The sequence below is a fragment of the Pantherophis guttatus genome, chromosome 15, assembly GCF_059756535.1.
Source record: "Pantherophis guttatus breed Tessera chromosome 15, ASM5975653v1, whole genome shotgun sequence".
Taxonomy (NCBI): domain Eukaryota; kingdom Metazoa; phylum Chordata; class Lepidosauria; order Squamata; family Colubridae; genus Pantherophis; species Pantherophis guttatus.
Genome location: NC_142077.1, coordinates 10,820,001 through 10,836,968, shown reverse-complemented (window position 1 = coordinate 10,836,968; position 16,968 = coordinate 10,820,001). Strand labels below are relative to the sequence as shown.

Below are 16,968 nucleotides of genomic sequence, written 5' to 3'. Positions count from 1 at the left end.
GCCTTGGACGCCGGGTCTGTTTCTGATTCCTTCTCTTGTCCTTTTCCCCAACTCTCAAGGGTCCGGCCTTTTGATTGGCAGGGGTCCCGATTGGCAGATCGCAGCTTCGAGTGTGCGGGCGGGCTGGGCTCTGTGCTTCCGGTGAAATGCTCTTATTAACAGAAATGGCATTGCGTCGTCTTGAGTGTCTTGTCTGACGGTTGGGAATAATTTGATGGTTCAGACTAAAGACGGATAACAGTTGGCAAATGTGCCCCTTTGAGTCACGAGTTCCTTGGTCCTTCATGGGCCCCCCCTACCTGCTGGCAGCCAGCAGAGTCAGACAGTGAGGAAGTTGGGGAGGAACGTGGGCCAGTCCTGGAGCCTGGGGAAGGCTTGGACGAGGGCTCTGCGTCGGAGGCAGAGAGGAGGCCAAGGCCATCTGGTAGTACTTTGCTGCCTCTGGAGTCTCCGGAGTCTGACAGCGAGGCAGAAGAACAGCGTGAGCCTGTTCCCAGTGTGCATGTGCGCCGAGCTGTTAGGAGACGGGAACAATTAAGAAAACAGGGTCGACTTGGGAGTAAGGCTTGGAGATGAGTGAGCTTTTGCAGGAAGCAATTAGTTCATCCACCCATTTGACTCTGTGCTAAGTTTGGCCTTGCCCTGCCTGTGGCAATTAGTTCTCTGGCAGCATTCCAAGGGAGATAAGGGGAGTGTTTGTAAATCCTCCTCTGCGAGACTGTTTGATAAGCCTTTCGACTGAGAATGACAGTAATTCACAGCCGTCTAAATTAAAGAGGTTTGCCGGGAGTAAGTTTGTGCAGTTTACTTTCTAAGGAAGCCTAGGGAGAATACTACCACACCTCATTTCTCACAACCAGTGCTGGAGCTTACAGCTTCTTAGCAGTTCTGGGTTTTTCAGTTTTTGTACCTTTCGGTTTTATATTTTCAAGAGCCTGCTGGCCTGAAATATTTACGCCGGCGTAGACTCCTTGGGAGGAAAGGAACCTGCTTCCCATCTCAAAGAGTCATGTATGTATGGAAAAAGAGGTTGTATAATGAGCAGAAGGGAGTAGAGCTGGATGGAACCTCTCCAACCAGAGGCAGTCTACCTCTGAATGTCTCGCCAGCCTCAGTCAGATGTTGCGCTCTGCAAACTGCTGTTCTGACCCAGCTCCCCAAACACGACAAATCCTCGGTAATTAAATCAATGATTCCTTTTATTAGGAGCACCAGTAGCCCTGGCAAAGTTTCTCTCTCAGCGTAGGCTAACAAGTCCCTCCGTCCGGAAGATAAATAGTTGTCTGCCACATCTATTCATCTCCGCCCCCTGCCTTTTATCCCCAGAGCTAGGGTGGGGCTTCGTTAGCAGCGGTGGCTCTTCCGTCCCAAGGACCGGCCCATAGATTTCCACTGCTCTCCTCTCCTCTCTGCATTCTGCGCATCCACGCGTCAGGCACTGGACCCACTTGTTCCTCCTCTTCCTCATCAGCCACCTCCAGACCTGGGGGCTGTTGACTCTCTATCTGAGGGCTGACGGCCGGCCCTGGCTCCGCCTCTGTCTCTCTCTCTCTGACAGCTACATTCCTCCTTCCCTCTCGGAGCTCTCAGGTTGCCTTGATGCTGACCCCGACTCCCACCCCTCCTCCTCCTCTGATTCGACTGCTGGAGGGGCTGGCGGCCGAGAGGCCTCAACATCTGCTGAGGTTCCTAGTTATCTGTAAAGCGGGAAGGATTCCTTTCTTCTTAGCTGCCCTTCCTTTGCAAAAAAAAAAGGGGGGGAGTGGGTGGGTGGGAGAGCTGAAGGCCCCCCACCGTTGCTTCAAGGCAGGGGTGGGCTGCTGAGGGTTCGGGAGAACCTCTAGCTAAGATTCTGTGCAGTTCGCAGAAACCCCAAATCCCACTCCTGTCTGGCCCTGCCCACCCCTCCCCTCCCAGGAGTCCCCACCTGGCCCATTTTGGATGCAGGGCACGGGCAGACGCTCGGGGAAGGCGAAAAACGGGCCTACCAGAAGTTCGGGAAGGCCTGAAATGGGCCCATTTCCAGCCTTCAGAGGGCCTCTGGAGCCTGGGGAGGCCATTTTCGCCTTCCCAGAGGCTTGAGGAAAGCCTCTGGAACCCGGGGAGGGCGAAAACAACCCCCCCATCATGGTGCAGGTGGCCGAGTAGGCCATGCTTACCCAGCAACCGGGCAGAGAACCCCTTGTTAAAATTTTTGAAGCCCACCCGTTGCTTCAAGGCTGTTGTGGCTCTGTTGCCTGAGCCTGGGCTATCGACAGATGTAGACTCTGAGAGTGAGGGAGAGGAGTTGGCAAGGTCTCCCTCTCCAGGACCCTCCTCTCTGGCAATGCCTGCGGAGGACACCGAAGGCCAAAAGATAGGCTCAGAGCCAAGCACGTCCCCGCAGCCACAGTTGGACAGCGACGAAGGAGATAAGTGTTGGCTGGACCCTCGGCAGAGGTGCAGGGAGAAGCGTGCGCAGCAGAGGGGAAGGCGTGCCAGAGATTAGCTGAGTCACTGGACCACACCCCACAAGTTATAAATGTGGGTGTGGTGGCCGGTTGAGTTTGTGACGAGCAAAAACTGGAAATAATCCATGATCTCTGCGTTACTGGACTTTGCCTGCTTTATCGGACTGCATTTGGATTAATCCTTGTATTGTTGAAACTCTTGCCTGTTTTATCGGAATGCTTGCAGTCTAATCTTTGTTTTGTGTGAGTAAAGTCTGAATTTGGCAGCTAGCCACTGGGTTGCTGCCAGCTTTATCTTCAAAGAGTTTTGTCGTGTGGCTTATTAACTCCGGGCCGTCTGTGGGGGTGCGTGTGTGGTACGGGGACAGAACAAAGGCTGAGATGAGAAGGTATACAGGGTTAAGCCAAGAACCATCTCCACTTCCTGCCAGGGTGATGGGAATATTTTTTATTCATTTCTCCATGTCCTCCCCCCCCCCCAAAAAAGCCTTGTTAGAAGGAATGCCCCTTGTGTGAAAAAAAAGACCCCTCCCCTCCTTTCCCTCCCTCCAGCCTCCTTTTACTCTTTGAGCCTCAACGAGCTTCCAGGCAGCCAGCTGCTGGGTACCGAATTCATTTTGGGGTTTGTTGGTTTTTATTTTTCAACACTTCCATTTCATAAATTACACTTTTCCCTTTTGTGGGGTGGGGGAAGAATCCGAGGTGAGGTGGAGGGGGGGGAGAAATTCCATTGATAAAAAGTTCACTGTCCTTGGAGAACACAGTCTTAACATTTCAAGGTTCGTTTTTCCATTATTATTATTTTTCTTTCTCCCCCCCCAAAGGAATTGAGGAGGTAGGAAAGGATTTTGTAAACGTGGCGTCTTTTCCGGAGGCGAAGCGATTTTTTTCCAGGTGCTTTATCTATAGAGTTTTCAGGACGAAATCCCCCAAAAAATCCCACTGCTGGAATCTCAAACGCAGCCAAAGACTTGATCCTGGCAGATCCGTTCAGCTTTCCACAGAGTCTTCTTCTCTGCCCAAAAGAGCATCTCTCTCTTCCGGGACCGGCAGTTTCCTCCGACGATAGGCCAGGAATTGGAACGAGATCTGAAGGTAAAAGAATTAAGGTTTCTGCTTTCTGGGGACTGGACCCAGCACCCACCGTTGGCTACAAAAGACTAATAAAACATCCAGAAAATCTTTTTCCCTGTGTTTGCTGCCTTGTTTCAAGGACGGGGTTGAAATTTTTCTTCCTCCTCCGGACAATTGCGGGCCGTGGCAGAATTAGGGCAGCCAAGCTACCATATTTTTCAGACTATAAAATGCACCTATCTTTTTGGGGGAGGAAAGCAAGAAAAAAAAATCTGCCTCTGCCTCCCAGCAATTTGCCTCCTTGCAGCCAACAGCCTGTTTCAGTTTCAGCACAGCTATTGCCGCCTCCGCACACCCAATTTTCAGCCTCCGCATCCCATTTTCAGCCTCCGTGTACCCCATTTTCCGCCCGTTCTGGGTGGTGGGGATCAGAATGGGCGGAAAACGGGGTGCGCGGAGGCCAAAAACGGGGCGCACAAAGGCCAAAAAATGGGATGCGGAGGCCGAAAATGGGGCACGCAGAGGCGACAATTGGCAATGGCAATCCCTGCAGCCTGAAACAGCTGATGGTCGGTAGGCCGATCCAACCGACAATCAGCTGCTTGTGCTAATCAGGCTGTGCTGAAGGTGAACGTGAAACAGGCTGTTTGCTGCAAGGAGGCAAATTGCTGGGAGGCAGAGGCCAAAGGGTGGGGGCTGGTGGGTGGGCGGGGCTACATTCGGTGTATAAGACGCACCCAAATTTTCACTCTCTTTTAGGGAGGAAAAAGTGTGTCTTATACTCTGAAAAATACAGTAATTTCTGAGTTATAGCACTATTAAATCAATTCTCAAAAATATGCTTTTTTGTTATCCCTGTAAGCAGTCTCAGAAGGGCTAAAAACGGGAACGGGTGAGATGAAAAAGACAGATTTAAAGGAAGTATCCGGAAGCATAAACTTGCCTTACGTGGCCCTCAGCTGGCGAAGCAAGAAATGTTATTTTAATGAATGTGCTTGGTTCAGAAGGTGGGAGCTCTCGCCTCACCATCAGGAGGCTTGTAAATTCAATTCTAGGTAGAGGTAGATATTTCTCTCTCTGGGCACAATGAGAATATTGCTTAATATTGCTTAATGCATTTTTTTTTTAATTTGATTTATATGCCGCCCTTCTCCGGAGACTCAGGGTGGCTTACAATGCATTAAGCAATAGCCTTCATACTTTTGTGTGTGTGTGTGTGTGTGTATATATATATATATATTTATATATATTGATTTATATGCCGCCCTTCTCCGGAGACTCAGGGCGGCTTACAATGCGCTAAGCAATAGCCTTCATACTTTTGTATATTTATACAAAGTCAGCTTATTGCCCACACAACTGGGTCCTCATTTTACCTACCTTAGAAAGGATGGAAGGCTGAGTCAACCTTGAGCCTGGCGAGATTCGAACCTGCAGTAATTGCAGGCAGCTGGTTTTAATAACAGGGTGCTTTAGACCACTGTACTACCAAGGCTCTTTTTAAGCCACCCTGAGTCTCCGGAGAAGGGCGGCATATAAATCGAACTAATAAATAAATATAAATCGAAATCAAACTAATAAATATATATCTGCTGGGGAAAAAAACTCCATACTGGCAACAGGAAGAGCATCCGGCCAGTAAAACACTGCTGGCTCCATTCAATTGACTAGACTCCACCCCGCATGGAATTACGGGGTCGTTAAAAAGATGATCATGCTTGATTTAGGGCACCCCACCTCAGTTCTGACACTACCGTTGACTGCAGTTCAGAAAGTCTCCGAATCAAAAGTTTATGACACTCTCTTATTTTCCTGGCCTGTCTGAGGGATTCTGTCGCAAGTTTAAAAGCAGAAACAAACCCACCCCACTGACCCCCGTTTCCAGAAAAGGATACCACGACGTCGAGGGACAGAACCCCCAAGCTGCCGACCAGCCAGGGCAAATGATGGATCACGTAATTGGCTTCGGACTGGCCCGGATCCGGGTTTTTCATTAAGACGCTGAGACCGTAGAGTGTATTTCCGAGCATCACCAGAGCGAAAAGAGAGTAAGAGATTCCGGTCGTGCATTTCCTCTTGAACTGCAAGGGAGAGAAAGGGATTTAAAAGCTTCAGGTGGCCCGTCCAAGAGGTAGGCTGTGCACAGCGTTCTTTTAACTGCGATCGTAAACATTTAAGCCAGTATTTACTCGGTGGCACCGTGGACTGGGATCACGGCTAGCTTCAAACGAGCTTTGAAGTGGAGGAAGCATATGGCGTGAGTAAACGTGATCGCCTTGTCTTAAATCAGATCAGGGCATGGGAATAGCCTTAAAATCCCCCCCCCCCGTTTTCTTCCAACAGATCTCAGATAAGTCTGCTTTTAGCTAGGTTGGGCAACGGTACGCTCAGGGCTGGCAGTCAGATAACAGATTAACAGAGTTGGAAGGGACCTTGGAGGTCATCTAGTCCAACCCCCAGCCCAAGCAGGAGACTCTACACCATTTCTGACAGATGGCAGTCCAGTCTCTTCTTGAAAGCCTCCAGGGATGAAGCTCCCACAACTTCTGAAGGCAACTTCTGTTCCACGGGTTGATGGTTCTCCCTGTCGGAAAATTCCTCCTTATTTACAGGCTGAATCTCTCCTTGTTCAGTTTCCATCCATTGTTCCTTGTCTGGCCTTTGGGTGCCTTGGAAAATAGCTTGACCTCCTTCCTCTCTGTGGCAGCCCCTCAAATATTGGAAGACTGCTATCATGTCTCCCCTGGTCCTTCTCTTCACTGGACCAGCCATGCCCAGTTCCTGCAACCGTTCATTGTATGTTTGAGCCTCCAGTCCCCTAATCCTCTTGGTTGCTCTTCTCTGCACTTTTTCTAGAGTCTCAACATCTTTTTTATAGTGTGGTGACCAAAACTGGATGCAGGATTCTAGGTGTGGTCTTACTAAGGCTTTATAGGGTGGTATTAGTACCTCTCTTGATCTTGATTGTATCCCTCGGTTAATGCGATTTAGGATTGCACTGGCTTTTTTTTTGCTGCTGGCTCATATTTAGCTGGTTGTCCACTAAGACTCCAAGATCCCTTTCACAGTTACTGCTATTAAGCCTGCTTTCACCTAGTCTATATGTGTAATTTTGGCTTTTTCTTGCCTAAGTGTAAGACTTTATTTTTCTCTACGTTGAATTTCATCTTGTTAGATTGGGCCCAGTGTTCAAGTCTGTCAAGATCCATCTGGATCTTGAGCCTATCTCCTAGGGCAGTGATGGCTAACCTTTTTGCCATTGTGTGCCAGGAGGGGGGGGGGCGGGGGAGGGGCGGGCGCGCACGTGCCCACGTGCACGTGTGCGCAACCCCCTCCCCCCTCGCTCCTGACACAGGATGGCCTGGTAGGCCCGTTTTTCTTTCTTACCTGGTTCCAGATCCTCTCTGTGTATCTGGGAACGGCGAAAACAGCCTTTCCCACTCCCTTGGAGGCCCTACGGAGGCTGAAAGGGCCCATTTCCCAACTCCCGGTGGGACAGGAAGTGACATTTTTTGCTGTCCCCAGCCTCCAGAACCTCTCTAGGAGTCTCTAGCAGCCTCTCTAGGAGTCTCTGGAGGCTGGGGACAGGAAAAAACGTCACTTCCTGTCCCACCGGGAGTGGGGAAATGGGCCCTTTCAGCCTCCGTAGGGCCTCCAAGGGAGTGGGAAAGGCTGTTTTCGCTGTTCCCAGATACACAGAGAGGATCTGGAGCCAGGTAAGAAAGAAAAACCGGCCTTCCCCACCCCCACCCCCCCACCCCGGCCCTCCAGAGGCAGGAAACAGCCTGTTTCCCTACTTCTGGTGGGCCCAGAAGGCCCGAAAATCAGCTGGCCGGCGCGCACATGCGCCCCAGAGCTGAGCTGGCGTGCCCACTAATATGGCTCCGCGTGCCACAGGTTCGCCATCACGGTCCTAGGGTGTCGGCTATTCCTGCCAGTTTAGTACCATCTGCAAATTTGGCGAGTTCCCCTACTATTCCCTCATCTAAGTCGTTTATGAAGATGTAAGTAACAAGGTTAGAAAGCTGAGATGTACGGGCCATCCGCTGTTACTCAAGAGTTGCAGGCAGAAAGATTGTCCCTTAAAATGAGGAGCTTCCATCCTCGGCAACTTTTAAGGCTTACGGACTTCCAACACCCAGAATGCATGGCGGGCTGAGGAATCCTGGGAGTTGAAGTCCGTAAGCCTTAAAAGTTGCCGAGGATGGACAGCCTTGGAAACATTTTCTGCTTCCTTGGGAAAAAGTTGGAAATTTGAGTCTGGGGCCCTCTTCAGCCCGAACTGCTTCCCAAAAGAGGCCATCCCTTCCGCAGTGGGCTTTCCCCCTTCCCGCTCGAGCAACGCTTACATTGGTGTAGATCTGAGGGACCCGAGAAAGGAGGTAGAGCACCGACGAAGTGGATCCAATCACAAAGCCGCAAATTTCCTTCTGGGTGAAAGGCTGTGGAAGAAGACACAAATGAGTGATGGGATGCTGCGGACAAAATATCCCAGCAAGCTCTCGTGGGATCCAGGAGGAAAGAGGCTCGAAGGTAATTTAATGGGAAACCTCGCCACCAGGTGATTTAGTCCGTGGGTTAGTTCGGATAATCCTTTGTTCCCTCCCTTGACTCCACCTGCCACTTCAAAGTCAAACCACTAATCTTTGCTCTAGCGTTCTTCCCACCCGAGGGATGCGTTTTTAACTTCCGAAAGAACGATTCACTTGGGAGAAATTTCCCTGGTGAAAAGCAATTATGGGACAACCAGGGAGAGCCACAAAAGGCATTTTTATCAATGCTGCTGCTTCCGCTGAAGGCGTGGCCGACGGGTTTCGATTCTCGGGTAAAGTGGAATTAAAACGGCGCTTGCTTAATTATCTTTTTTTCATCTCTTTCTGCATTTTGTCTTCTAATTTTTCCCAATTTCTCTTGCAATTCTATAGACGGTTTCCTTTTATTTGTATTTCTTCGTATAGTGTAGGGGTCAGCAACCTGCGGCACCGGAGCTGCATGCAGCTCTTTGGGCCCTCTGCTGTGGCTCCGTGATCCCACCACTGGCTGGCCCCGCTCCTCGCTCTCCCCTCGCAGTCACTTCTCACCTGGCCTGAGAAGGTAAGGGTGATGGCGGAGGATGGGAGAAGTGCTGTTAACTAGGACTTAGCTACCAGCTGCCTGCAGTTACTGCGAGTTCAAATCTCACCAGGCTCAAGGTTGACTCAGCCTTCATCCTTCCGAGTAGGTAAAATGAGGACCTGGATTGTGGAGGCAATAAGCTGACTTTGTATAAAGAAAGAACACCGCTTGGGAGGGGGGCAAAAGCCCTACTAAGCAGGTATATACCTTGGTAGTACAGTGGTCTAAGGCACCCTGTTATTAAGCTGGTTATTAAGACCAGCTGCCTGCAATTACTGCAGGTTCAAATCTCGCCAAGGCTCAAGGTTGACTCAGCCTTCCATCCTTTCTAAGGTAGGCAAATTGAGGATCCAGTTTGTGGGGGCAATAAGCTGACTTTGTATAAATATACAAAAGTATGACGGCTATTGCTTAACGCATTGTAAGCCGCCCTGAGTCTCCGGAGAAGGGCGGCATATAAATCGAACCAATAAATAAATAAATAATTTTTTTCCTGTTTCTGGATCCATCCATCCGGACACAAATCCTAATGTTGAATTATTGGGTTCCACAAACTTTAATCGGTTATAAAGACAATGGAACGCGCTATAACTTCTTTTATACGTTTTATAGTCATTCATATAGGTAAAAGTTCCCCTTGCACCTATGTGCTAGTCGTTCCTGACTCTAGGGGGCGGTGCTCATCTCCGTTTCAAAGCCGGAGAGCCAGCGCTGTCCGAAGACGTCTCCGTGGTCATGTGGCCGGCATGACTCAACGCCAAAGGCGCACGGAACGCTGTTCCCTTCCCACCAAAGGGGGTCCCTATTTTTCTACTTGCATTTTTTACATGCTTTCGAACTGCTAGGTTGGCAGAAGCTGGGACAAGCAACGGGAGCTCACCCTGTTACGCGGCACCAGGGATTCGAACGGCTGAACTGCCGACCTTTTGATCGGCAAGCTCAGCGTCTTCTTAGCCACTGAGCTACCGCATGCCGGTAATCTTCCCAACTACTGCTCATCTTTACATCGTCCCCATTTCGACGGGATTTAAACACAACGCAACTGTTGGCGAGGGCAGCTTAGTCTTTGCGAGACATTGAAGGTCAGTTGTGGCTTTACCTCCCAGCCTGATGGATAGTCCGCAGAGGATAAAAGCCTCCTGCTTTTGAACATCCTTCCATCACCGCCCAGGTGAGAAGAGGCAGGTCCTCCCTGCCAGGCGGGCGTCAATGTCGCTCCCAGGACCACAAATGCGAAGACGGCGTTGATCGAAGCCGAAACTGAGGAAGGGGAGAAATGTTGGATTAGGGGTTAAAAGTCTGTCTTGGTTTTTTTTTTTTTTTGTCTTGTCTGTGCCGTCAGACAAATTTACTAAAAAAAGGAGAAACCCCCTCTCTCTCCCATCAGCATCATCTTTTTCTGGCGGCTGCTTTGGAAAGCAGAAATAACGAACAAAAAAAACCACAGACCCGTCACTTAAACCTTTCAAGAGATTCGAAACAGAAAGAGATAAGATCGAGGGGGAACCCAGCTTTCTGCGGAGAGGAAACGGTTCAAAATTGCACACTTAAATGTGTGCGAAAAGCTTTAGCACGAAGAGCAGAGGCCCCGCAAAATTGCAACTTCTGTTCGAAGGGTGCAAGGATGTGTATTCTCCCATTATAATAATTTTTTTTAAAAAATGGGGGGGGGACCTGTCTCCATGCCTAGGTATAAAACCACAATTCCGTCAGAATTTGTGCAGCACATCCAGCCAGCACACAATTAAATGAACTTCAGCAGGGTTCAATTATATATCCGAAACTGCGTTATATGCAGTACCCATGCAGCGGAAGTCAGCATACAAAATCAGGAACACAGAAGCCATATTCATAGAAGCAAGTCATCGCAGAGTAGAGAGATGCCGAGCAGTGGTGAAACACCATTTTTTTTTAACTACCGGTTTTGTGGGCGTGGCTTGGCGGGCATGGCAGGAGAAGGATACTGCAAAATCTCCATTCCCACCCCACTCCTGGGGGAAGGATATTGCAAAATCCCCATTCCCACCCCCCTCTGGGGCCAGCCAGAGGTGGTATTTGCTGGTTCTCAAAATTTCCGCTATGGATTCGCCGAACGACTCAAAATTTCCGCTACGGGTTCTCCAGAACCTGTCAGAACTTGCTGGATTTCACCCCTGCTACAGAGGCTAATATTTTGTACAGGGGCACCAAAGTTACAGAGCCCAAACCAACTCTTATATACAGTTCAGCAAAGTATAAGCCACGCCCAGGCTCCAAACTGTCTCTTAGGGCCCCATTCAAACAAATACTATGTTTCAGTTTCCAAACAGTCCCCATTGGCTGACCGTTTACCATGTCTATCCAAACAGTCTCCACTGGCTGATCTGTTGCCATGTCTATCCAATCCCCATTGGCTGACCTGTTACCATGTCTATCCAAACAGTCCCCATTGGTTGACCTGTTGCCATGTCTACCCAAACAGTCCCCATTGGTTGACCTGTTACCATGTCTACCCAAACAGTCCCCATTGGTTGACCTGTTGCCATGTCTACCCAAACAGTCCCCATTGGCTGACCTGTTGCCATGTCTATTCCAGTCTATGAACATTCATACTCTGACAAATTCCCTCCCCCTCTCCAGAGGTATTCAGCCGGTTCGGACCAGCGAACCGGTAGTGGCAACCTGCAGGTGGTCCTATATTGCTGTGTTTTTGACACCACATGCATTTGCGGACGGCGTGCGAGCGAATTGCCGTGTTTTGTGACGCCGCACGCTCACATTTCCGGTGCTGGACAAACCGGTTGTTACAGTATGCGAAGCCCACCTTTGCCCCTCTCCCCAGCTTAGCATCCAAACGGTCCTTTGAATTAAGCCCCGATTTTGAACCGAAATCTCGGGGGATATTTCCCCGTGGCGACGATTTCAAAAAATGGGAGTTTTATAGGTCTCGGCGCCTCCCTCTCTCTCTCTCCCATTAGCGGATGTCAAACTTACAGACTCTGTTTTGATTCTTGACTTTGTAATAGACGTAGAGAGAGATCATGAGCAAATCGGCCAGCACGTAGTAAATGGCGGTGTATACCTGGGGAAGGAGAAAGAGAAGCTGAGCGGGAATTCTGGGGATAATTAAGAGAGAAGCTTTATTTTAACCTCTGGAACTCTCGGCTTGAAGATGGGGCTAAAATTGGGTGGAAACGATCTCACAGACGACCCTCACTTTGTCAAGGACCTAGGAGTACTCATCTCAAACGATCTAAGCCCCAGAGCTCACTGTAACAGCATTGCCAAAAAGGCATTAAGAGTTGTTAACCTAATTTTGCGAAGCTTCTTCTCCGGTAATATTGAACTGCAAACTAGGGCATACAAAACCTTTGCCAGACCAATTCTTGAATACAGCTCATCCGCCTGGAATCCACACTGTATATCGGACATTAACACGATTGAGCAGGTCCAGAGGTATTTCACGAGATGAGTCCTCCACTCAGGGGTGAAATCCAAAATTTTTCCCTACCGGTTCTGTGGGCGTGGTTTGGTGGGCGTGGCAGGTGAAGGATATTGTAAAATCTCCATTCCCACCCCACTCTGGGGCCAGCCAGAGGTGGTATTTGCCGGTTCTCCGAACTACTCAAAATTTCCGCTACCGGTTCTCCAGAACCTGTTAGAACCTGCTGGATTTCACCCCTGCCTCCACTCCTCTGCTCACAACATGAATCCCTTATGCCATCAGGCTTAAAATTTTGGCCTTGGACAACCTGGAACTATGCCGCCTTCGGTCTGACCTAAGCGTAGTACACAAAATTGTCTGCTACACAAACGTCCTACCTGTCAACGACTTCTTCAGCTTCAACCTCAATGATACACGGGCAAACAATCGATACAAACTCAAGGTAAACCGCTCCAAACTCGATTGCAAAAAATAGCAACAGAGTGAGTGATCAACACCTGGAATGCACTACCTTACTCCGTTGTTACATCCTCAAACCCTCATCGCTTCAGCCTCAAACTGTCTACCGTGGACCTCACCCCATTCCTAAGAGGTCCATAAAGGGGGCGCGCATAAGTGCACCAGCGTGCCTACCGTCCCTGTCCTACTGTCCCCATTTATCTGTATTTACTTCCTTTTTTCATGTTTATGTTCCTGCTATCTTGTACTTGTTTGACAAACAAACAAACAAATAAATAATTGGAGAGGAAGGGAATCCCAAGGACCCACAACGATGATGGCTTTGGGCATCTTTTGCAGAATCGAGGACTGGGACCAGCAGATTAAAAAACGTTGCTTTTTTTTTTCAGTTTCTTACCTGCAACGGAAGCTGATCAGCCAAGAAAGACCCGACTAAGTTCAGTGAATCACCTCCGAGCCATCCCAGCAGGAAGTAAACGGACAGGGCCTGGTCCATGATCCCAGTTTTACAGGCCAGGTAGAACTGACTGCGTGGAAAAGTGGAGGGAGCAAAGAATTAAAGAGGAAGCATCAGAGTCAGAGATGGGATTCAACAGGTTCTGACCAGTTCTGGAGAACCGGTAGCGGAAATTTTGAGTCGTTCGGAGAACCGGTAGTAAAAATTCTGACTGGCTCCGCCCCCATCTAATCTCTGCCTCCTGATCGGGAGGAAATGGGGATTTTACAGTATCCTTTCCCTGGATTGGGGAGGGAATGGAGATTTTATAGTATCCTTCCCCTGCCACGCCCACCAAGCCAAGCCACGCCCATAGAACTGGTAATAAAAAATGTTGAAATCCATCACTGATCAGGGTCACCCCTCACCAGCAAACTAAACCACTGATTGTGGGCTGGGGCTGATGGGAAAGGAAGTCCGGGGTCCGATGACAAGGGAAGTAAACTCTTTATTGTGTCATTCTGCACAGGATGGAAGTTTAAACCACCCAGAAGAGGCTTTTAAGGAGGAATTTTATTTATTTTTGCTGCAACTGATGGTTGCCCGAACAGCTCTGCGTTTGAAAGGGGTTGCTGGAGGTGATATTTCAAAAGCCGCCCACAGCCAGGTGTGGCAGGATACCTGGCCGTTTCCTTTGTCTCTATCCCAGGAAATGAGTCACCTCCGTTTTGTCATTCCCCAATGGGCAGCCACTTATTTATCAGTCAAACCAGGGAAGGAAGGGAGGGAGGGAGGGAGGGAGGGAGGGAAGGAAGGAAGGAAGGAAGGAAAGATGGGAATAGGGAGGGAGGGAGGGAGGAAGAGAGATGGGAATAGGGCGGGATGGAGGAAGGGAGGAGATGAGAATGTGGAGAGAGGGAGGGAGGAAGGGGGAGGAAGGAAGGAAAAAGGTGGGAATGGGGAGGGAAGGAAGGAGGAAAGGAAGCAAGGAGAGAGATGGGAATGGGGAGGGAAGAAGGAAGGGGAAGGAAGGAAAGATGGGAATGGGGAGGGAGGAAAGGAAGGAAGAGATAGGAATAGGGAGGGATGGAGGAAAGAAGGAAGGAGAGAGATGAGAATGGGGAGGGAGGGAAGGAAGGAGAGATGGGAATAGGGAGAGAGGGAGGAAAGAAGGAAGGAAGGAAAGAAAGAAAGATGGGAATGGGGAGGGAGGGAAGGAGGAAAGGAAGGAAGGAGAGATGGGAATTGGGCGGGATGGAGGAAAGAAGGAAGGAAGGGGAAGGGAGGAAAGGAAGGAGAGATGGGAATAGGGAGGGAGAGAGGGAGGAGAGAAATGAGAATGGGGAGGGTGGGAAGGAAGGAAGGAGAGATGGGAATAGGGAGGGATGGAGGAAGGAAGGAAGGAGAGATGGGAATTGGGCGGGATGGAGGAAAGAAGGAAGGAAGGGGAAGGGAGGGAAGGAAGGAGAGATGGGAATAGGGAGGGAGAGGGAGGAAGGAAGGAAAGAAAGAAAGATGGGAATAGGGAGGGAAGGAAGAAAGAAAGGAAGGAGAGATGGGAATCAGGCGGGATGGAGGAAAGAAGGGGAAGGGAGGAAAGGAAGGAGAGATGGGAATAGGGAGGGAGGAAAGAAGGAAAGAAAGAGAAAGATGGAAATGGGGAGGGAGGGAAGGAGGAAAGGAAGGAAGGAGAGATGGGAATAGGGAGGGAGGAAAGAAGGAAAGAAAGAAAGATGGAAATGGGGAGGGAGGGAAGGAGGAAAGGAAGGAAGGAGAGATGGGAATAAGGAGGGAGGAAAGAAGGAAAGAAAGAGAAAGATGGAAATGGGGAGGGAGGGGGAGGAAGGAAGGAAAGGAAAGAAAAAAACGATGGGAATAGGGAGGGATGGTGGAAGGAAGAAGAGAGATAAGAATGGGGAGGGAGGGAGGAAGGAAAGGAAGGAAGGAAGGAAGGAAGGAAGGAAGGAAGGAAGGAAGGAAGGAAGGAAGGAAGGAAGGAAGGAAGGAAGGAAGGAAGGAGCCAGCCAACTGGCACTCCTAGCACAAAATTACCAGCCTGCCCCTTTTAACTGGCCCCCGATACAGGGTGAAGACCCCCCCTCCCCACCACTCGTTTACTCACGGGAAGGAAGCCCCAGCAAAACAGGCGATGGAGACCAGGCCCAGCACCACACTGGCGATGTCCCAGCCATCCCGCGCGCACTCATGGAAGACATTCAGGATCCACTCTGAACCGTTGACACAATCCGAGGCATTCCCGCTGGAAAAGCTGAACTTGTGAGGATGAGCAAACATGGCGGGAAGGAGGCGCTGGGAGTCACTGGAAATTCAAAGCAGCCCTTCCCATTGTGAACTGGGAACCTGTAAAGAAAGAAGAGAGATGGGATTCGCTGAGATCGGCCCAACCGCAGATCAAAATGTGTATAACAAAAAACAAACAAAAAAACCCGGGAAAATGGATTTTTTTAAAAAGAAAATACGTATTTTCCCTTCCATTCCCCCCCCCCCCGGAGTATTTCAGTCGCTCCTGGAACGGAACTTTGCATTAAAAAATAAAATAAAAAATAACACTGACATCCCCCCCTTAAACTGAAGCTGTTCCCTATCCTGGTCACGAGACGTCCGTAAAACCAACCCACAAGCTCGGAGAACCAATCTTCACCCCTCCTACACCCGAGCTACAGATTATTCGCCGCTATTGCAAAATAAATAATCTAGTTCCGCGATGGCGAACCTATGGCACGCGTGCCGGAGCCATATCTGTGGGCACGCAAGTGTTGCCCTAGCTCAGCTCCAGTGCGCATGTGCGCGCCGGCCAGCTGATTTTCTAGCCTTCCGGGCTCACTGGAAGTCAGGAAAGTAGCCGTTTCTGGCCTCCCGGGTGGTGGTGAGGAAGGCTGTTTTTGCCCTCCCCAGGCTCCAAGGAAGCCTCTGGAGCCTGGAGAGGGCGAAAAATGGGCCTACCGTGCCCCCTGTGCCAAAAGCGGGGGGGGAGTGGGGGAGGGGTCCCGTGTGCGTGCACGGAGTGGATGAGGCACATTGAATTATGGATGTGGGCACGCGCGACCCCCCACAATCCCCCCGCTTTTGGCACGCGACGGCAAAAATCACTAGTTCTTCTGCCGCGAAAATTAAGTACAAACGGGTTGCGAATAAATATTGTGACCCCCTCCCAGCTTTTCTCCAGCTCCCATTCCAATATTTCAAAGACCAAGTGGCTTAATTTACTTTGCTGGACCCCCCCATGTTCAGTGGCAGTATATCTGAGGCTAGTCTGAAAGAGCCTTGGTAGTACAGTGGTCTAAGGCACCCTGTTATTAAGCTGGTTATTAAGACCAGATGCCTGCAATTACTGCAGGTTCGAATCTCACCAGGCTCAAGGTTGACTTAGCCTTCCATCCTTTCTAAGGTCGGTAAATTGAGGACCCAGTTTGTGGGGGCAATAAGCTGACTTTGTATAAAATATATAAAAGTATGAAGGCTATTGCTTAATGCATTGTAAGCCGCCCTGAGTCTCCAGAGAAGGGCAGCATATAAATCAAATTAAAAACAAAAACAAAACGCTGCTACCTTTCGCCGTGGAGGTCAATCCCCAGCCTTTGCTGGAAAAAGGGGACGTGGGCTGGGGACAAACACTCCCCCCCCCTTTGCTGTGACTCATCTAGATGTTCTCATGTGACCCCAGCAGCAGCTGATCCAGCAGCCGCAATCATACCTTATCAGCACTTTCCAGGTTCAAACCGCTTGGCCAGCAAGAAGGGGCCTGCCTCCCCCTCCCCTATTCGGAAGACTTTGGTCTTCGGATAGTCGACCCCCTTCCCCCTCCCCAAAATATGCCACCAAGGAAGCCTCTTCCCCTCACCCCACCATTTCTCCAGCCGCTGGAATAAATAGATCAAGGTTAATAACAGAAAGACCAAAGCTTTGGATGATTCATCCGTGCCGGGAAAGGAGCGAGTTCAAGATTGACCAAGGCTTATTTCTGCTTTCGAAATCGTCCCGAAAAGACC

At 49.9% G+C, this 16,968-nt stretch overlaps 1 protein-coding gene across 3 annotated transcripts in view; it reads right to left on the bottom strand.

Moving 5' to 3' along the window:
- Positions 1-3,065: 3,065 nt before the first annotated feature.
- The window catches only part of SLC66A1 (solute carrier family 66 member 1), a 15,850-nt gene continuing 1,947 nt past the window's right edge, over positions 3,066-16,968 (bottom strand). For all 3 annotated transcript variants that reach the window (XM_087879115.1, XM_087879116.1, XM_087879114.1), the window contains 7 exons: positions 15,081-15,319; positions 12,920-13,049; positions 11,613-11,700; positions 9,739-9,899; positions 7,874-7,966; positions 5,420-5,605; positions 3,066-3,539 (listed from right to left, as the gene is read on the bottom strand). In XM_087879115.1, coding sequence (XP_087735241.1) covers positions 3,441-3,539; positions 5,420-5,605; positions 7,874-7,966; positions 9,739-9,899; positions 11,613-11,700; positions 12,920-13,049; positions 15,081-15,253 — 930 coding nt within the window. In that variant the 5' untranslated portion in view covers positions 15,254-15,319 and the 3' untranslated portion in view covers positions 3,066-3,440. The remainder of the gene's footprint in view (positions 3,540-5,419; positions 5,606-7,873; positions 7,967-9,738; positions 9,900-11,612; positions 11,701-12,919; positions 13,050-15,080; positions 15,320-16,968) is intronic.